We start from the raw sequence: 22,309 nt of genomic DNA, 5'->3' as shown, positions 1-22,309 counted from the left end.
TTATTTCTAGTTTCCCCTAAAAGTGGGTAGTATTTTCATTTTTAGAAAAAAGCTAGTTTTAATAACTGACCTGAGTGTGGAAAGAAACTATAACATTAAGAGACTGTAATATTGCTGATCGTAGTAAGTCCCCTTTCCCTGATATAAGTGCTTTCTCCTCCATGTCTTAGTAGGTAAGTTTCTAGAGTTCATGTAATGAATAAGCATTTGGCACCTGGTGATGAAACTTTTTTCCCCAAGTGATGTCAGTGGTCTGGTGACAAAGCAGTCTGAATGGAGAGCAGCTTCTCCAGCTTGGTATAGAATCTGTCAGAACGTGTACTTTGCTGACACAGCCTTTAACTGCAACAGTCACAGTTGACAGCATTTATACAGCATGTTAGCTTTGCAAAGCACTTTATATATATTATCTCTTCAAGAGCTCAGAGCATTGTCATAGTGGTATTAGAGAAGATCTTTAGTAGAGGATAACTTTTTAAAGTAGTGAAATAAATAAAACAATCTAGTGTCCAATCCAGATAGTTCTCAACCTCTTTATAAAAATTTGCTGGAACAAAACTCATAATGTCAATAAATAATGAACGTCCTAAAATATTAATTATTATTATTATTAGGTCAGTTGAATTGATTTCATTTACAAATAGAAATGACATTCTTTTTTTTTTAAACAGTTGGTATTTTAAAGAAGATTGACATTCCTTCTGTCTTTATTGGTGAGGCATCAGCTAATTCACTTAAAGATGAATTCACATATGAAAAAGGGTAAGTAGTTGACAAAAATGTTGCTTTAAAATTCTTATTCTCTAATATGTTTGTATGGTTTTTGTATTAATCAGATCTCATGCTAATTTCCATATTCATATTGTCCAGCTTTTGCAATTTTGTTTTCCATGTTTGGCTTCAGTTGATAGAGGAAAAGTGAAATAAAGACCATTTAATTGTAATATATTTAGTATGATGAGAAAAGTTTGATTGGGTAAGTAATTTGAAAAGTTGGAACAAGAAGGAAGATTTTACTAGAAAATTATAATTAGCAGCAGCAAATCCATGGAAAGAAAAATAAATTGGATATTTGAGCACTTAAGGTTCAAATCCCAACTGTGTTATTTGCTTTGTATATGGTCTTGAGCACGTCATTTAATGTTACTCAGATATAATTTCTGATCGATGAAATTAGGGAGCTTGGATTAGGAGAGCTGAAATCCTAATAAGGACTTTGTTTCAGGCTCTGTGTGTTTTAATTTTTCTTCTTTTTTTTTTTTTTTTTCCCCCTGACTCAGAGAGCTGAAAGTGCCTGAGAGGCTTTTTATTCCAACTCATATTTAGCTAGTAATTATAGAACACGAGGGAATTAGACTAAATGACCTCTAAGGATTCATTTCAGTTTTAAGATTTTGTAATGTTGTTACCCAGATTAAACTTGTCACATGATCATCAATAATTAATAGTTCATCATTAATCAAAATTTACATAGTACTCCTGTTTCAAGTTATTGTGGTAAGAGTCTCTCTTTTCCTCACAGCATCCTAATCAATCAGTTCCTCAAAAAGCATTTAAACTTATTTGTAAGAATTACTTATTGTAAGTAAAAAATTAAAATATGCATTTACTATGTGCCAAGCACTATACTAACAACTGAGAATACAAAAGAAGTAATAAATAGTTTCCTGCTCTCAAGGAATTTGAATAAAAATTCTAATCATGGAGATGTTACATACATACTTGTTTACATACTACATTGCAGATAAAAGTAACTTTAGAAGGCAAAACAAAGCAGCTTGCGGGACTGAGAAAAACTTGCTGTTGAAGATAGGGGTCTCAACTGAGTCTGTAAAAGGGAGCCAGCCAGATGAGAGTCGGGAGAATGTGAAGCAGCGGGGGACATCCTTGCCCAAAGGGACACAGAGAACCTGAAGGATATGAGTGCTGAGAAGGGGATACTGAATCTAGAACCTCATCCTCCCCTCTAGCCTTTTGTAACTGGCCTGTTCAAATGTTGATATTTCACCAGAGTACAAATCACAGTGCAGCTTCCTCGTAAACTCCTTTATTTTCTCACCTACTATACTCCTTTGCTTTTTGGGGGGGAAAGAAAAATTATGTAACCTTCCCTCTTGCTGCCTATCAAGTAAGAAAAGTCTTGGTGATTATTTCATAGGACTGTGTAGTTTGCTGGTCCTGAGATAATCAAATAGTCATAAGATATCGCAATAAAGGAGTGTTGACTTAAGTACTGGTTTACTTAAAGAACAATTAATTTAAAGCAGATTTTAGGGTGGCATCTTCCAGTTCAAAAGGCACTTTTTATTCTGAAACAGTATTGCAACTATAAATCTTTCAAACAGATTGGTGTGATTCCATGCAGCTCAGAGGGATTTATGCCAAGAATAAAACCATTAAATAATAATCAGCCTGATTAGCATGAGATCTGATTAATCCAAAACCTATAGTATGGGCCTTAGCAAGTTAGTCGGTTAGTATTGATTGATTGCCTATTAATTTGCCATGCACTATATTGTGGTTTTATTTTATTTTATTTTATTTTTTTGCTGAGGCACTTGAGGTTATGTGACTTGCCCAAGGTCACTCAGCTAAGAAATGTTAAGTATCTGAGGCTGAATTTGAACTTAGGTCATCCTTGTTTCAGGACTGGTGCTCTATCCACTGTGCGGTCTAACTGTCCCTTTTTTGGGGGGAGGGGGAGTGTTGTATGTTTTTGACATATTGAAAGGCAGTCCCTTTGCTTTTTAAAGAGCTACTACTCTAGGAGAGACAACATGCAAATATTTGATATTTAGAGGCTAATTTGGAAGGGGGTATTGGGAAAGGATTCTTGGAGAAGGTAGGATTTGGCTGGTACTTGAAGGCCTCCTAACAGGAAAGGCAGGAGATGAAGATGAAGAGGGAGACAATTCCAAGTATGAGGGACATTCTATGTGGAAGGAATACCAGACAGTCTAATGTTACTTGATCCCAGAATATGTAGAGGAGAGTAAGGTAGAAGAAGATTGGAAAGACAGGAGAGGGCCTCTTAATATTATTTTATTTTTTCCAATTAGATGTAACTATAAATTTTTTCTTGCTCATATTTATTTTTAATAGTATTTTATTTTTCCAAATACATGCAGCAGTAGTTTTCAACATTCACCTTTGCAAAACCTTGTATTCCAGATTTTTTCCCTTTTCCCCTCCCAAAGACAGAAATCATTCCATAGGCTAAGCATGTGCAATTCTTCTAAACATATTTTCACATTCATCATACTGTGCAAAAAGAAATTAGATCAAAACGGAAAAAACGCAGAAAAAGGAAAAAAGAAAACAAGGAAACAAACGAGAAGGAAAAAAAAGATGAAAATACTATGCTTTGATCTACATGCAGTATCCATAGTTCTTTCTTTGAATGTGGATGGCACTTTCTTTCACAAGTCTATTAGAATTGCCTTGAGTTGTTGAAAAGAGTCAAGTCCACCATAGTTGGTTACATAATTATATAATATCTATATTTATATCTATATATATGTATGTGTGTTATGTATTTTATACACACACACACACAATTATATAAAAATCTTGCTGTTTCTGTGTACAGTGTTCTCTTAGTTCTACTTACTTTACTCAGGATCAGTTCATGTGAGCCTTTCTAAGCCATTCTGAAATCATCCTGCTCATCATTTCTTATAGAACAGTAATATTCCATAACATTCATATACCATAACTTCTTTAGCCATTTCCCAAAAGGTGGACATCCACTCAGTTTCCAATTCCTTGCCACTACAAAAAGGGCTGCCACAAACATTTTTGCATGTGGGCATCTTTTGGGATATAGGCCCAGTAGAGACACATCTGGATCAAAGAGTATGCACAGTATTATATCCCTTTGGGCATAGCTCCAAATTGCTCTTCAGAAGTTGAATCATTGCACAACTCCACCAACAATGTATTAGTGTCCCAATTTTCCCACATCTCCTCCAACATTCATCCTTATGTAAAGATAATTTTCAACATTCACTTAAAAGATTTTGAATTCTGATTTTTTTTTCCCTTTCCTCTCTCCCCTAACTCTTCTTCAAGATGGCAAGCAATCTGATAAAGCTTATCCATGTATAATCGTATTATTTCCACATTAGTCATGTTATGAAAGAAAGAAGAATCAGAGCAAAAAAAAAAAAAGGCAAAAAAAAAAAAGTGAAAATAGTATGCTTCAACCTTCATTCAGACTCTTTAATTCTTTCTGTGGATATGGATAGCATTTTCTATCATCAGTCTTTTGGAATTTTCTTTGATTATTGCTGAGGAGAGTTACATCTATTTAAACTGATCACACATTGTTGCTGTTTCTGTGTATGATGTTCTGGTTCTGTTCACTTCACTCAGCATCATTTCATGTAAGTCTTTCCAGTTTTAGCTGAAATCTACCTGCTCATCCTCTTATACCACAGTCATTTCACAACCTGTTCAGCCACTCCCCAGTTGATGGGCCTCCCTTCAATTTCTAGTTCTTTGCCATCACAAAGAAAGCTGTGATAAATATTTTTGTACAGGTAGACCCTTTTTCCCTTTTGATGCTTTCTTTGGGATACAGATCTAGTTATGGTGTTGCTCTATCAGGGTAGTCACAGTTTTATAGCCCTTTGGACATAGTTCCAGATTGCTCTCCAGAATGGTTAGATCACGTCACAACTCCACCAACAATGCATTAGTATTCAGCTTTAGACTCTTACTAGCTATGTGAATCTGGGCTTGTTATCTAATTTCTGTTAATCTCAATTATACAGTGGGAATAATAACTACCTATATGACAAGAGTTCTTGGGGAGATCAAATAAGATAATATTTGTAAAGCATTGAGTAGAGGGTGTAGCACAGATTAGGGACTTAGATGTTTGCTCCTTTTATCCATCCACCATAAACTTGTGCTACATAATCTCAAGTGACTCTTTACGCTTCTCTGAGTGATTTGCTGTCTTGCTCCCCACATCTTTTCATTCCTCCATCTCCATCTCCAGTCTCAGATCTTTGATAGGAGTGGGGAGGGGGCAGGAAAAAGACAGCCTGGGAAAAGGTAAGGCATGGAATCTGGGCCAAAGCCATGACCTAAGACCTAAGGACGGAGGAATGAAGCCAAAGATCCAAGTGAGGGCGTATTGCAAAGTGGAGTGAACAGCAGGTGACGCCTGACTAAAGTCAGGGGGGTATCAGAGTCCACGAAAGTGGAAGAGGCGCGTTGGAGGGCAGTGGGGCAGGGTAGGGGAGTAGGGGAGATGAGTGAGGGGGGGAGTTCGGAGGGAAGAATGCTTGAGAGTATGTCACTGCCTGTGACTTAAGTCCGTTGTAGTGCAGGTAGAAGGGGAGAAGAGGGAGACTGAAATCAACTGGAGGAGGAGAGTGATATGCTGGAACTCAGTTGGTGACAACTACCAAAATCTTGATTGGGTGATAAATATGGATTGAAAGAAGCTTACTTAGAGAGATGGAAGCAGAGGGAAAGCTTGAAGTGGCAAAAGTTGTATTTTACCTCCCAGACCTCAACCAGTGAAAGTGAGCAGAGTGTAGGATGAGTTAAAGTGTGGGAAGTACTGGAAAGGGAAGCTGGGGAGTTACATTATTAAGAGGGTGCTGGGTTTCATTGATTTTGGGAAGATGGAAAGAGCAGGGAAGGAAAAGGTTTAAAATGAAAACCAGTTGGTTACCCATAGAGCAGTCACTTCAGATTTAGTATGCTCTTTGTGTGTGGTAACATGGAATAAAACAGTGGGTGGTTCAAGGTTTATGTTGAAGGAGGGACCAGAAGCTATCATTGAGAGCAGTTCAGAAATAGAGTCTTACTCTTCTCATTGTATTGTGGGGGTTGCATCTCTCTTGTAATACTTTGATATTTTACTCAAAGACTATTCACAGGAACCTTTATGTTCATTTTTCAGTGGAACTGTAGTTTCATATACAGGTATTAATTATTTCCATCAATGCAGAATGTAACCTGTCCAATATTTCTCTTTTTTTTTTGCTGTTCTTCCATAGAACTTCCATAGAGAATTTGCTCAGCCTCCCTGTGGTATTCCTCTTAATTCTTTTTATATTTTAGAGGAAGTAGTACTGAAGCATTTAGGATGTCTATCTCCTTGTTATCCTCACCACATGACTAGCCCTTTTTAGGTCGTATTTCATATTTCCTGGACACTATTTTGCACATATTGATCATTATGGAATATTTACTATAGCCTTCTTGTGCTTACCATTTATTTTTCCATTCCGTATTGCCTTCCATGTAACTTTGATTTTTTAGAACTGTGGCTTTTTGTTTGTTTGTTTTTTGTTCTTTTTGATTCACACCATACAGCCCTAGTGGGAGAATGTTTTTGTTTTTTTTTTTCTTTTTTAGTGAATTTTTATAATAAGGAAAAACTTGTGATCATTAAAACACTGCACAGTTTCCAATAGCAATTCAGCCAGTTCTTTTTCTCTTACTCATTTCTGGGACCAACTCATTGTCAAACAAAACCTAACCTAGATTTATCTCTTGTTACATAGATTCAATCTAGTCACATGCCTCCGTGTAGGCAGTAGGCATTTTTTTCATCCTTTTAGGTTTCCCTCAATAAATTGTTATACTGATTTATTTAGACTAGTTTTAGATTTCTTCAAAAAGATGTTGTTGGCCTTCATGCCATTGGCATAACAGCAGCAATTTGCTCTTGTAAACTAAAGAATTTCTGGAAGATCTCAATATCTGTTTGGGAATCCCTTTTTCATTTGGACCTTGTATAGAACATCTTCTATGATAGTGAGTGGTGAATGCCTGCTTAATAATTAGTCATTGAATGAAGTTACTTCTCTGGTTGTAGTCTTTGTTAAGGAATTTTCTATGATTTTAAGCAGTGACATCAGTAAGCATTCTGGTACCTAAGACATTTATTTGAGCATCAGAAAATGAGGTGAGGTTGTGATGAGAACTGTATATGATTGAGAAAGCTTAGTGAAAGGACTAGGAGATCAGTGTGTTATAAGGGCTGGAGAAGAGAAATAGATTCTAAGTTAAGTACTGAATGTATTTGGGAAGGAAAAGTGTGAACTGGAGGCTCAGGCTCTTCACAAATGACATTGATTTGTTGGTTGGTAGATTTTACTATCATTAACTCAATCTTGCATTTATTTTCTCCTTTCAATCTCAGATTTATTTTACCCCCCTTCCTATACTCCTCTTACCCTTAGTCCAAGAATTCTTCTTTTATCAGTCCTATATTTTCTTTTTCCTCTCATTCTCTTAATTCCCTTTTCAACTCATAAATTTTCCTTCAATAAAAGATACAGAATCACTCCCAAATTTTCTATTACCTTTGTAGTTGTATGACATACTGCCTTGAACTGAGTTGATTGGGTCAGAATAGGGATAGTTTGCTAAGGAAGACTGAAGTTTTGATTTTCAAAGTAATGAGAAATGCCTTTCTTAGTGGTAAAATTTAAATTGAATCCTACTTTGAGCAAGAAAGTAAGCCTAATGAATTCTAGAGGACTTGTATAACCATGGATTCTAGAGTGTTAAAATGCCTTCTAATCATCACCAGGCTCAAGCTAGAAGCATTTTGTGGTTTGGTAGCTGAGAAAATCAGAGAACTGAGAATCACCTTCACAGTGTAATGTGGTCTAAGAATGGTTATAATTTGTCTGTTGTACACGGACCAGCCCAGTTATATACAGAGACTCATTATCAAGTTAACCAAAAGATTATGAAATTTTTGCCCAAGATAACTCTCAGAACATTTTCTCACTAGTTCCTCTTCCTTTTAATAATTAAAATAAGTAAAAAAAATTGCTAGTAATTCTGCTTTAGACAGATCAAGAGCTTTAGCAGGTAATTTAGATAATTGCAGTCCCTCATCATTATTCCACATTTGTGGAGAAGAGACCTGTTATCTTCACTAACTGCCACCAACAGTTGCTTCGGCCCCTGCTTTCTCAGCTGCTGCAGCTACTGAAGACTTAGAAACGAAAGTTCTTGCTACCAGTGTTAAATCTGCTTTGCAACTGCACCCAGAGAACTTTATTTGTTTCCTTCTGATTCACAGCTCAAGATTTCTGTATACACCATTTATTCCTATTAGAAAGTGAAGTCTTGATATAGGGATTGTCTTGTTATTCTAACACATCTAACACATTGTTTTGCAAATAGTAAATACCTAGTAAGCTTTTTCATTCATTTATTAATTTATTACTCATTTTTCATTCAGTTTATTATCTATTATGGAGAGATTGCAGTCAGTTGATGTAAGATCTACCCTTATCAACATTACATATCATTGAAGTATTGAAATAAATACCAATCCTAATAAATATATCATTTCTTGCCAGTCATTTACAGAGACATAATTTTCTGTTCCAGTGTCTGAGTGTTTTGAGCACAAATTTCATCATGTTTCACTAGAAACATGGAGAGACAATGGGAAAATTCGGAAAGATAACACCAAGTTAAACCAAAGGAGATATTAATGAACTAATAAAAAACTGAAATCACACTCATTCCTATTCCTGAGAGTGTTTTTATGATCATTTGTGCAAGCAATCAAATCAAGAATCATGAGTTCCATTCTACATTCTGAAACAGTGATCAGAATGGAGTTCTTCATTTAAGACTCTTTACACAATTAAAAAAAAAACCCTGCTTTCACAGTATATTATAATTCATCCAACAGTTACATTTTATTGAGCATCTCTTATGTACAAGAGAGCTGCTATTTAAAATTCAGGATGAAAGGTGACATGCACAAAAATAACAAAAAGTTCAGTGCAGCCGATTTTAGGTACCTTCCCAGAGCATAAGTTTGGGGCTAGCATGATTTTACTCTATTTTTCAGTTAAAAAGTATTTTATCATCCTTTTTCAAGTATTCATTTTCCACTGTCTTGGAGGAGATTGAGTGCAGAATCCTAGTCAAGGATTCAATGCCTATTCCTTTTAATAGTCCCTGCACTGATTGGGGATAACATTGTGCTGATTGTGTCAAGCCCTGTAACATTCATTACAAAATCTCCTCTAAGTAAGATCCATGATCAGTTAAAAGAGTTTTTACCTAAAGAATTTTGCTTAGCTTATTTAGAGAGAGAGAAAAAAAAAAGTACAATCTGAGTCTTGGGATAATTTGTGAAGTCATCCAGGTAGTTAGGTTGATGAATGGTTGAATAGATAAAATTTTGAATAGAGACTGCCAAGGAGCAATGAGTTAGACCCAGAATGAGAAGAAGGAAAGAGTGCGAAGGAAAGGGTGCTGGGTTGTTTTGGGGAATTTACAAAGTTTTTTTTTTTTTTAAATCACTAGATACCAAATAGAATGTACGTTTGCATGAGTTAGAACAGAAAAAGAGGATTGTTTGTGCAACATTAGGCTTCTTTTATGTACCTGTTTATTTTTCTGTTGAGAGAGACAGAGTAGACAATAATATGGAGACAAGTACAGGGGTATAGAAATAGTGAGATAAAGACAGACAGTAATGTACATTCTTTCAATGTTGTTGTATGGCCATAAGTTAGGGAGATTGCAGTTTCTGAAAAATTTCATTTGAGGACCATCCAGTAGAGAATTTCATGCTGAATTTGAAAAGGCTGCAACACATTAGAAGAAAAGAATTGCAAAGGAGAAGCTGTGCAAAAAATAAAATTTTTAGAAAGGAAAATGGAGAAAAAGGTAGGAACAAGGGATAGCAGTGATCCGTTTATATCCTCATAAGGTGGAGAGAAAATGAGGGAGGCTCCAAAGCACATTAGGTAGACCACCTGGGGCAGATTTAAGCAGGGACATGGATAACATTTTTACAGGAAGGACAGGCAAAAAAAGTATTTTATTTGGCACTGTTGGAGGCAGTAGGTACATTGATGAGATTACAGGTCCTTTTTGTACTTATGGATGAAATTGGATAGCCCTTTTAACAGTTACTGTATTTTTTTCTCTGTGCTATTCCCTATAATTAATGAATCACTTTAGCTACAACCTGAAGACATACAACACCTCTTTATGTAGTACTTTCTCCTAGATATCAAAGAGTTGAGTATTTGGGGGACATGGTACTTGATCCCCTGCTCTTTCTAGTCTCTCAGTGAGCTGAGGCACCTCATTGTGACCTCGATCCCCAGGCAAGGCTGCTTCTCCACGAGAGAAGCATGAAGGCAGAGGATTCAGTGCAGGCTAGTCCCTGGGGACTGACTGGCCAGAGCAGTGGAAGCAGGCTAAGAGACCTGCCTCCTCAGCGGAGCCCCGGGCCCTTTGGCCCTGTGTGAGACCTTAGCGTGTGTCTGGGCCCTTAGAGATGGATGCCCGAAGCAGATGGGAACCTTCCACAGGACTCCTCAATAAAGGCAGTCATGGCAGTAATTGTGGAAATGACCTGATTGGAACTTGGTCATCTTCTGTTTGTGCCCAAAGAATGAATCTCATGGTATTCAAAGTCTTAAGTCGGTACAATTAGCGGAACTGTACCGAATTAGGCATGAGGTCTTAAAACAAGAAGCTCTTCAAAAGAAATGTTTTTTTTAATGTCTTTCCCTTCCTGTAGTTGTTTCCATAGTATTGGATGTGTGGTTCCAATTTCCTTTCTCTCCTCATCTGGCTTCCTAAGCGAGCATCCAGTAGGGGGGGCCAGAGTGTGTCTGGTGCGTCGGCCATCAGGCATGGGATTTTGTTACGGTAACATAAAGGCTGGGCACCGTATGCTGATTACAGGGTCATTTTCATGAAACTCTGTTAATTTTTTATAATAGTATTAGCTCATTAACTAATAGCATGGTTAATATTAAAGTGATCACAAAGCATTTCTAGTTTTTTCATCCAGCCAATTTACAAAACTTTGGCTAAGTGGTAGAGACATTTCATTGCTTTTAATTTTGTTTCCTCTTGTGGATTTTATTAAAGAATGAGGAATATGGTGCACAGACATCTAAGGCTCAATCTTCATCTTCCTTTTGTTATAGCAAGAGACTCTTTAGATGAGTAGTTTGGCTTTGATGCTGCTTTTTTGTATTAAAAACAAAAACAAAAAACAAACTTCCATGGCAAGTTATTTATCCTTTTAAATGAATGTACTTATAGGTATAATCTGACAAATTTTCTTTGTTTAAATCTGAAAAGAAAAAGAAAAATAGCCTCCCAATCTTATTTTTCCATAGACTATAATATGTCTGGGGTATCAAGTTAAAGTGCTCTACTGTATTTCTGCTTTTTAAATTTGGAACAATAGAATATTTATTATCCCTGTAGAAAGTATCTTTTGTTACTGTGACTTACTGATCTGGTTTTCTGAGTCTAAGTGTGATATGTACTAGCCTTGAAGTGTAGAAATATTCATGTATAAGATTTGGAATTCTTCTCATTACCCAGTTATTGTAGCATATTTATAGGTGAAAATTATATTCCATCATAGATAAGGAAACTAAGATACCATAAAAACTACTTTTGATGGCTAAAAATAACTAATTTATAAATAATGGCATTTTTTTTATTACTAAAGATAAAATTATTTAGCAATCAAGATCAAAACAGTTTGGAAAAATAGAATAGAAATAGGCATGTTTTTCTTAGGGAAGATTCCCTTTGCTAGTTATTTCTATATGCCTGATTTATTTAACAGAACAAATGTTAAGAAGCAAGGATGAATGAAGATGAGGATGAAGATAATAGCTAGCAAATGATTAAATAGCACTTTAAGATAAACAAAGTGTCTACAATATGATCTTATTTGACACAGTAATCCTCTCAGGTAGGTGATTACAGCTCTGTTATGAAACAAGTAAATATTCAGAAAATATTGTAAAAAAAAATCATGTATTTAAAAATCTATTCCTTTTTTGTCATTGTTGCCATTTTGAGGTCTTTAAATTAGGTGATATGCCATGGAATTGTGTCATATTGAAGTTTTTGGGAGAGTTTGACAGAATAGGCAAGAAATGACATTTTAAATATGAAGAGGTAAATAAATACTTAAAATTAATAATCTTATTGATTCACCTTCTGCTCCAAATGAAATAGATTTTTAAAAGAAACTAAAATAACCTGAAAAGACAAATTAGCTTGTGTTTAGTGGAGGAAATCTAGTTTTCTTCTTCTCTCCACCCAGGATTTTGCCATCTCATCCTCCATCTCAGCTAATCCTTCTGTTAATTTTTTTCTCCCATAAAGTTAGCAGTACTATCTAGACCAGGGGTCCTCAAACTATAGCCTGTGGGCCAGATGCAGCAGCTGAGAACATTTAACCCCCTTACCCAGGGCTATGAAGTTTCTTTATTTAAAGGCTCACAAAACAAAGTTTTTGTTTTTACTATAGACCGGCCCTCCAACAATCTGTATGACAGTGAACTGGCCCCCTGTTTGAGGACCCCTGATCTAGACCACAGCTCTAGTGGATTTTTTTCCTTAGTCTCTATTCACCTTAATCTTTTTGCTGCATTTGATAATGTTGACTACTTTCTCATCTCTTGAAGACTTGAAGGAAGTCAGGCAAGCCAGCACGTGGAGATGAGGACAAAGAGAGTTTCAGGCATGGGAGACAGCTAGCCAGTGAGAACTCAGGCTTGGGAGATGGTGTTTCATGTTTGAGAAACAGCGAGCAAGCCAGGGGGGAAAGGGAGGAGGTTATGAAAGGAAGGTCCGAAGTAAGGACTTTTGAAAGACAGACTGAGGATTTTCATTTGGCCTTGAAGGTGATAGGGAGCCACTGAAGTTTGTTGAAGGGTATTGACATGATCAGATCTGTGATTTAGGAGGATTAACTCTTTAACAGCCAAGTAGAGAATGGTTTGGAGTGAGGAGAGAGATGAAGAAACTAGACCACGCAGCAAACCAGTGCAATAATCTAGGTATGAGGTGATGAGGGTGCCTAGTGAAATGATGGTCTTTTCATGGGAGAGAAGGGGTATACACACACACACACACACACACACACACACACACACACAAGATTTGTTACAGAGACAGAAAGGACAAGGTTTTACCATTCATTAGATATGGGAGGGGGTAAAAAGAATGAATGAGACAGCGAGGTGGCTTAGTGGATAGTCTAGGCTTGGAATTAGGAAGATCTGAGTTCAGATCCAACCTCAGACACTAGCTACTTGTGTGGCACTGGGCAAATCAATTAACCTCTGTTTGCTATAGCTCACTGTAGAGGGAAATGGCAAACCATTCCTGTATCTCTGCCAAGAAAACTCCTTGGACAGTATAATCCATGGTATCATGAAGAGTTGGACATGAATAGATGACTAAGAAACAATGAGAACAAAGGCATGTGAGAATTACATCTAGCAGTTTTGATTCTGGGTAACTGAGAACTGGGTGGCACCTGCTAGGGAAGTTAGGAAGAGGAGAGGGTTTCTGGTAGAAAGATAATGAGTCCAGTTTTGGATATATTATGTTGTATTTTATGTTTTTAAAAACATGATTTTGGGAAGGAGTCCTTAAACTGCACTAAAAAAGTCCATTAAACAAAGAGCTTAAGAAGCTGTGTTCTCCTTGATCATTGTCTAGGGATTGTAAGGTCGGATTGCCTATCACCTAGTCCTGAAAATAAGCTGCTTCTTAGTTGAAGTCCAGCATTAGTTAAATAGCTAATATACTTACCATCATATAGATCATTTTTAATTTGATTTCATGTTTCATTGACTACTATTTGCTACACACAAGTACACATATACACAGACCTACATGCACATATAGTCATATGTGTATCATTAATAGTGTTTTTGCTCCAGTTCTTCAGGAATCCATGTTTTCCCTGGTATGATTATCCTCTCTATCAACACAGACCATATTTCTGAGTTAAATTTCAAAAAATTGCTCATCTGATGGTTAGCCTTCTGTTGACTGGGCCTTCCTTCCTACACATAAACTGCTATTCTCATGACAAAGCTTTTTTTGTCAGGTTCATCCTATAATAAGCCTTTCCTGCCCAATCCTCTGTAGCTTGTGCTCTCTGGGCATAACCTTGGAGAATCTAGAAACACTTCTAAGGTCTATGTATTACATAAAAGAGTAAGAGTTTAGTGAAAATTAATGGGAGTGAATTTTTGATGTCCAAAAGTATACATTTTCATTTGTTGCTGTTTTCCTATGAAAATGAGTTTTTATACTTGGCACCTTATCTTTTTTCCATTGATTATTCCATTGGAAGTTCAAAACATTAATAGATAAAGAAATTGAATTTCAAGGAGATAAAGGGACTTATGTGGGGCAATCACTGGCTGTGAAGTGTCAGGCTCAGAATCTGAGCCTGAGACTTGTTCTACTGCATTAGGGATTTCTAGAACATGATTTGACAAATATTGATGTTTTGCAAATATTGTTTTGTGTTTTTCCTTAGAGGCCATATTGTTTTGGTTCCGGAGTTTAGCCTTCCTCTAGAATACTACCTAATACCATTCCTCATCATAGTGGGAATATGTCTCATCTTGATTGTCATCTTCATGGTAGGTAATTTTAAATAATTTTTAAAACTAGAATTAAGGATTATGAAAAATTAGCATGACACTTTTTTTCCCCCCTTATACGAATAACATGCCTAATGGTGCTGACTTTATGAAATATTTCTGCAATACATACTTATCGTAACGGAAATTTGTTAACCAGCCAGGTAAACAACTGGATAGTTGGTGAAAAGGGGCTGCAACTTGAGAGAAATGAGGGCTAGATAGATAATCTGATTGTCACCTACTTAGTAGGAAGTATAATTGAGCCCTTCCTGCAAGTTGATGAGGTTACTAATTGAGAATGTAGTGAGAAAAGCAGATCCAATTGTTGATGAGTTGGTGTGACTGATGGTTTAGTTAAAAGACTGTGACAGAGCAATAGGAACAGTCTTATAGTGGCACAAAAATCAACAGAGATAAATGTTTTAAAAATCTAGAGAGTAGAGAATTCAGTAGTGTGGAAAGCTCTGGTAGTGGTTTAAGAACTTAGTGAGAGAGAAGAAGGAGAGGCAAAGATGGCAAATATGAATGTGAAAAGGAAGATTTGGAAGTTGATAGAGGGAGGGCCATGGTGTTAGTGTCAAGTAAAGGCATTTTTAAATATCAAGGCAAGAGCCAAATAGATAGGGAGAAAGAAGAAACTAATGTCCAGAATTGGGGTTCTGAATTTAGAGAATGTGGAGTCAGTCTCCTGAAGAAATTTAAGGATGATGATATTAAAGGTATATAGTTGGCCTTGATGAGAAAGAAAGATCATCTTATACAGAGGCTAAAGCAAAGGAGAGATCAGGGAATGAAGTCAAGGGAAGGGAATAATAATACAAAGAAAAGAAGGCTCATGGCAATAGTCTCCATTCTAAGTAAGGTATGAGTTTGCGTACTCTGTTGAAGGGTTGGTATAAAAGCTTAGCGTAAAGACAGTTTTGAACAGAGAATCGGGTAGAGAGGAGTGACTAGAGACTTGAGAATTGATCTTTAATACACAGCTTATTGCATATTATATAGTATATTGGTTTTGATACTGTTAGAGTTGAGTAGAAGATTTTGAACACTTGGTAAACTTTCAAGCAGGAAAGATTATTAATCTTCTTTTCTACAGCATAGTCTTCTAAGAAAACTTCTATTAAAAAAGGAAAAGGGAATTCAGGAGAATTTAGTGCACTTTTAAATTCTATACCATTCAGTTGTAAAATAATTAAGCCATCAGTATTTATAATCAAGAAATATTTTTCTTTTGTTAGTTTCATCTCTTTGTTATTTTTATTGAACGTTGTGTTGTCTTCTGGAATCCACTTGTATAACTTTGGTGGCTGTTCATCCTATTACAGTTAAGAATTATTTAAGGATTAATTAATTGTTTGAATTTTATGATCCAGTTTTCATTTGTTCTTCTGGTGTTAGAATATGTGTCTTAGTATTTCCAATAACTATAGTATCAGGAGGCAAATAACTTTTGTACATTCCATTGTATCCTGTGTTACTAGTTAACCTTAAATCAGACTCACGGCCTAGAGGTGCCAACAGCATTCAAAATTCCCCAGTGTGATCAAATCAGATTAAAATGTAATTGTGAAATGTTTAACAAAATGAACAAAAAATATAATGTAACGTAGATAATGGTATTTTATGGCTTTCTAAATCAATATGCATCCTGAAGGGATTCATTTCTATTTGGGTTTGACACCACCTTCACCATAATTCACTGACTACTATGTAAAATATGAGTAGAATAACAGGCTGAAGGGATTTGCATTTATATCATCAACCAGTGCCATCTATGAATCAGCAACATGTTGACATTCTAAGAACAGGGGAAAGAAAAGTCATACATGAATCTTGTAGTCATAAATACTAAGTGAGCATACTTATCATTTTTGTAGCAATGTGGTAGAGTGTAGGGGACATGAGTAAGAGAACATTTTTTCCCTTTAAGTTGCTTATATCTTTATCCCTTTGAGTATCTGTTGCCATAGTCATCAAAACAGATAAGAACATCAACTTTGCTAATATAATCAGCTTTTTTTTTTTTCAAGATTCAATTTATTATACCTTAAATTGGCACAAATAACTATTCCATATCCACCATGGGCAAGAGAAACTTTTGATTTATAGGAAATAGTAAAAGAGTGTGTGTGTGTGTGTGTCTGTGTTATGTGTCTGTGTCTGTTTCAAATATTTAGAGTGCCTTATTAAAAATCAGCATAGCCTTTCACTGTGTTGGGTATATATACAATGTATAATCATTAACTTGGAAGTTTTGGTTTTTCATTTCTTTTTAAAACATCTTAAAGGTAACAAACATATGAAATACAAATATGTAAAAATAAAGTATTAAAGAGTTCCCTTTTATATTAAATAATTTAAAGTTCATGGTAGATATTAGTTGTATCATCCTTCCCACAGAAGAAAAGAATCTCTTAAAACAATTATACAGCTGTATTTTATACATATTAGAATAGAAATTCTTGTAAATTGTTCAGAATATTGCTCACTGCTTCTTGTCATCGTAATTGTAGATGGAAACCACCCATGGTTTCTTTTTTTTAATTTCTACTTTGATTATTTTTTTGTTTCTTCTCTCCTGCTTCTAATTGGCATTTAAACAGTGATTCAGATATAATATAAAATGTTATAGTGGGCTATGACAATAAGGCTTTAATTTATTGTTTTCTTTTTACGTGTACATACACAAACACATCTTAGAGTGTCTACTTTATACTACTTTGATGTTCCTTAGAAAAGGAGAAAGTTTAGCTCTTCTAGTTTATTTTAATTTTTAATACACCATTCAACACATCATTAAATGCTTAAATGCTTTTTCTTGAAAGTGCATTATAAACATTTTGTAATTTGTGATGGTTTTGCCAAAAGAAATGCTTGTGTTAGCCATTGTATTGGTTTAAGATAAAATTAAGCAAGTATGTATAATTACGGGTAAGTAATAGTGCTATTGTTTTGTTTTGTTTTTTATGAACATTTTGCTAAACTATGGCCCAGGGGGTAATAGAATTACAGAATTCCATTGTGAGTGCCCCCATTATGCCCCATTTCCATTATTTTAATTTTAATCTATAAGATTTCTATTATACAAATTTGCATGTATGTATTTTGTGATACATATATTTTAAAAGCTTCTTTTTTGGTAAATTAATTATGTCAAATACAATGCAATGCAAAATGCGGAGGACTTTGGGAAATTAATCACTAATATGATTTGATTATATCCTATTAATTTTGACCCTTTTTGCAGCCATTTGTAAAGAAAACAAAAAAAATGGATAAAAAGAAATTTATTAAGATGTCTTTAAAATAAATTCCTTAGGACTGCTTGCCATCTGGGGGAGAGGGTGGAAGGGGGGAGGAGAAAAATCAGAACAGAAGTGAGTGCAAGGGATAATATTGTAAAAAATTACCCTGGCATGGGTTCTGTCAATAAAAAGTTATTTAAAATAAATAAACAAATAAATACCTTTTCTGTTTATATATAATAATACCTTTCTTTTGATTTTAGATCACAAAATTTGTACAAGACAGACATAGAGCTAGAAGGAATCGACTTCGTAAAGATCAACTTAAGAAGCTCCCTATACATAAATTCAAGAAAGGTAGGTGAAAATTTTTTGTTTCCGAAATGGCTGTCAGTAGGGTTTAAATACTTTGGAATCTCACCTTTAGGTTGATTCTTCTGCAGCCTTCTTTTAGGGAATATGAACTTTTGATGTGGATCTTTGGATAGTTTGTTAACAGAATACCGTTGAACTATGAGTAAGATAGTTTCATTTTATATCAACTTCCACTTGGTAACAAATAGTATGCTGAGGTTCCAGTTTAAATACTTGCTAGCTAAATCCTTTTCACAGACAGATGAAAGTAAATTTAATATTTTTTAAAATTTTGAAAGAATGGCACTATTGGGCACATTTTCTCTGCCATTTTCTGTCTGTGATGATCATTTTCAAAGTTCTGATATACTTTTTAGTAGGTCTTATTTTAGAAATATTGATTATTTGGTAAATTGTTAAATATTACCTTTATAGCACTCCTAGTCTCATGTTCTCAACCCAATTCCATTGGTAGTAAAGATTCCTAAATATATCTTTCTTAAGGATCCTAGGAATACTCTGGTGGATCTATTCTTCCAATATTCCAAGCCCAATCCAGTGCATTCCTTCTATTGCCCCAGTATCATTTGCCAGTGGCAAACTGACGATATTATATCCTCAGTATCATTTAATCAGTTAATATTGGAAATTCGAGGATGAGCAATTAGCATCCATTGTCTTCACAAAAGGATATTTATTGAAAAGAAATAGCAAAACCCAAAGGACAAAAATTTCTCCCCCAACTGTGGCTCTTCTCTTCACCACCTTATTTCCTGGGAGAGTGGGATCCAAAGTTAAAATGCCCACTACCAACATTTGCCTTACACACTCATTTTGAGGTCAAACATAGTTGATGGATTAGTCACTCCCTTGCATGCAGGAAATTTTGATGTATCAGCTGCTGTGTGGGTTCACTGCTGGGCTGGGAAACACAGGTTCTCTTTCAGCTGTGGCCCCTATGGCAGTCTTTGCTTGGAATTCCCAACAGTGGACTTCTGGTGACTCTCCAACTTTTCCAGGTTTACAAGTTTGCAGTTTGGTTCATTCCATCTATAATACTCATTTATCCATTATCAGGAAGGAATAAATTCAACAGAGTTGGAAGAAACAAAAGCACTCTCCAGCTATTTGTCAGGTAGTCCGCGTGGGAATTGTCCATTTTTAGGAGCTGTGCCTTAATCCTGAGGCTTACAGAGTTTACCTCAGTCACTACCAGGAAAGAGAGTGCTTGATTTTTGTCTGTTCGTGATTTTTACATGCATACTCATTTCTGCCTTAGCAGCCAGGCAAAAGACTTTTTCTTCATGTAATAAGCAGAAGGGAATAGAGAATATTTGAGCATGCTCTAAAGTGCAGGGCCAGCCCCTCCATTCCACCTTCTGGGAAGCAGATATGTGGATTGGCAGTAGGTAGAACAAATTGTTTGATATAGTTTAAGGAATAGGTTCTGTCATTACCAGTAATGACTTATTAGCAAAAAATGTTATAAAAGACAGTATCAGAGACTTGATTAACCAGAGAGAGAGAGATGGGAATGTTATGTAAAGAAAGTAAGTAACAATAAATGGGTAATCTTTTGCTCTGTGGGCATCCTGCAGAGTAAAGTAGTAATAGAGTCGAAGAAATCTGTCCAGACAGTTTGGTGGAATTTATTATGGAAAATTTATTGAAAGGTATGGATGAGAATCTTCATGAGAAAATACAGAAAGTTTTTAGTCTGTGATGAATGGAACAACCATACCAATACCAGTGAGATCACAGAACAAACTTATTTTGATATATGTGATTAAAATGCTCAGTTGGAAAATAATTATTATTGGAGGTGTGATAGGAAGATGGGGGAAAGGGGTGTAGTAGGAGGCCTAGAGAAGGTTTTGAATGTGTACTTAGATGGCTTTAAGAGAAGAATTGCTTTGCTGCAGTGAGAGCCCAGTCAGCTGAGATCCATGGTAACTGTTCAGAAGCTTTATTGAGAAGCATGCAAATTAATTAAAACAGGAGGGTTGGTTGGAATAATCCAAGACTGAGGTTTAGCAGAGCATGAACGTGATGAGGTCCTTAGTAGAAAAGAGCTGAACTGGATAACCAAAGAATTGAGATTGGAAGGGAAAAGAAGGAAGCCCAAGTTCAGGGATGATGTCATGAAAAAATGTTGACAGTGAAAGGAGAGGAATTGATGTGCTTGCCAAAAATATGATTAAGGGAGAAGAAAGGCAGATAGACTGATAGGCAATAAAACCGACAAGGAAATTTTAGAATTTCACATTATAGGTGATAGCAAGATAAGAAGTGTGTCCATCAAAATTAAATACTATTTTTAAAAAAGCATAACTACCTATCCCTAAGTTAATTATACCAAGGAGATTATGTGGTCAGGCAGGTAGGAAAATCAGTAGAATGTAGTGCCATGAAAGCCAAGGGATGAGAGAAAATGTAGAAGAGAATTGTTTCTTCTAATGTCAGAAGCTTGTAGGGGGGAGGGTCAAGAATGAAGCCTATTGGACTTCCAATCTAATGGCAGGCTGGCCCTCTCTGTCACACTTACTCCAGGAAAAAACCTGGAATTTAGGCCTGTCAGTAGTCAATAAATATTGACTAAACATTTGCTTACTATGTGCCAGGAGTAGAGACGAGTGAGTGAAGGTACTCAACTTGGAGATGTAGTAGAAAGGTCCGAGAGGTCTCAGAGTAGTGAAGCTGGATGAGAAATGAGGAAATGTGGAGCTCCTTTTGTAAGTGGTGTTTTGGTGAATTCATGACTCTGCTCTTTCATCAGAGGGGCAGAGACTAGGTGTGAGATAGAGAACTAAGGCTCATGGGGTCTTACAGGATGATGAAGTTTTTCTAGTAATGAGCTTCCTGGATTATTATGGAGAAGTCAGAGTCATCCCAGAATAGATGGGAAATGAAGCAGATCAGACCAAATAATGATCAGAAATTACAGTGTAAATGATGACTTCTACCCCAGAACTGCACAAAAAATTTGCATCACACTGTTAACAGAAAAAGAGGCCACCTGTAAAGCCAGTACCAGCAGCGGCTAAGAAGCACAAACTTGCTAATGGAATCAGTAAAGGGACAGAGGCATGTAGCCAGTTTGTCCAGAGGTAGCTCTAGTGGAAAGCCCCCAAAATGCCCCATATGAGCCCATAACTGGGTGCCTGGGGAATGATACGAACAGTACAGATAAGGTATCCATCAGAGCTACACTGCTTTACTCAGACGAGGACAGCCTCTGGGTGCTTTATATAATAGGGAGGAAGAAGAAGCAAGATCCCTTCAGAATTAATGTCTCCAAAGGGCATTAGGAAAGTTAAATAAGAAAAACAGTGGACACTTGGGAGTGATTAGTTCTGTTCTGAAGGTTTTAAAAGGACAAAAGAGAGAGAGAGAGGAAGAATGATATACAAGCATAAAAAAGAAAAGAGAAAGAACTTGCTATTTCTTATAATGGGGTCTATGAAAATATGAGTATAGAAACATGCAGGAAGGGTTGGGAAACGGAACACAAGTGAACTTTAATATTATCTGAAACTGAAACATTGCACGCTTGTACACATAATACTTTGGTGTAGAAAAGTATCAAACTTGATCAGGAACAGGTGGAGATGGGTGTTAATGGGGATAATAACTTGAAGTAGTTGAAAGAAAAGAATACTTTTGGTGGAGAATTTTAAGAAGAAAATAGATTGTTAGTCTTATATACATGATTTCCTACAAGTCTCATCTCTGAGCACAATCTACCCATCTTGGTCAGCATACTGTTCCTCACATGGTCTTCACTTTTACCTTAGCCATTTCTGTTGTAGTATTTTTTTTTGTTTTTGTTTTTAACCAAAAACTTTTTTTTTTTAAATCAAGGAAAATTTATCTCCTCTTTTCTGGCCCACTTCTCTTTTCCATTGAAAAAGAAAAAGAAAATGATTCCAGTCCAGCAAAGTAAATTTCCTCATTATCCCAGTCCAAAAAAATGCCTCAATCAAACTCTGGGACTGTCTTTTGTCTGTCAGGAGATAGGCAGCACATTTTTGTGTGACTCTGGAATCACAGTTGGTCATTGTGTTGATTGGCACCCTAAGTCTTTAAAAGTTGTTTGTCTTGTTAAATAAATTGTTCTCCTAGTTCTGCTCACTTCACTCAGCATCAATTCATACAAATCTTCCAATTTCTCTGAAACCACCATCTTCAACATTTCTTATAACACAGTAGTATTTACCACATTTGTGCTCATTTTATGGATGACCTTCTTTCTCAGGTTCCAGTTCT

The 22,309-nt window shown here is 35.9% G+C and overlaps 1 protein-coding gene across 3 annotated transcripts in view; it reads left to right on the top strand.

Annotated features, from left to right (window-relative positions):
- Positions 1–22,309, top strand: part of RNF13 (ring finger protein 13) — an 87,708-nt gene that overhangs the window by 46,849 nt on the left and 18,550 nt on the right. For all 3 annotated transcript variants that reach the window (XM_051983284.1, XM_051983285.1, XM_051983286.1), the window contains 3 exons: positions 672–762; positions 14,336–14,441; positions 17,953–18,046. In XM_051983284.1, coding sequence (XP_051839244.1) covers positions 672–762; positions 14,336–14,441; positions 17,953–18,046 — 291 coding nt within the window. The remainder of the gene's footprint in view (positions 1–671; positions 763–14,335; positions 14,442–17,952; positions 18,047–22,309) is intronic.

This window comes from Antechinus flavipes, chromosome 3 (assembly GCF_016432865.1).
Source record: "Antechinus flavipes isolate AdamAnt ecotype Samford, QLD, Australia chromosome 3, AdamAnt_v2, whole genome shotgun sequence".
Classification (NCBI taxonomy): domain Eukaryota; kingdom Metazoa; phylum Chordata; class Mammalia; order Dasyuromorphia; family Dasyuridae; genus Antechinus; species Antechinus flavipes.
This window is presented reverse-complemented; position numbering and strand designations above follow the sequence as displayed.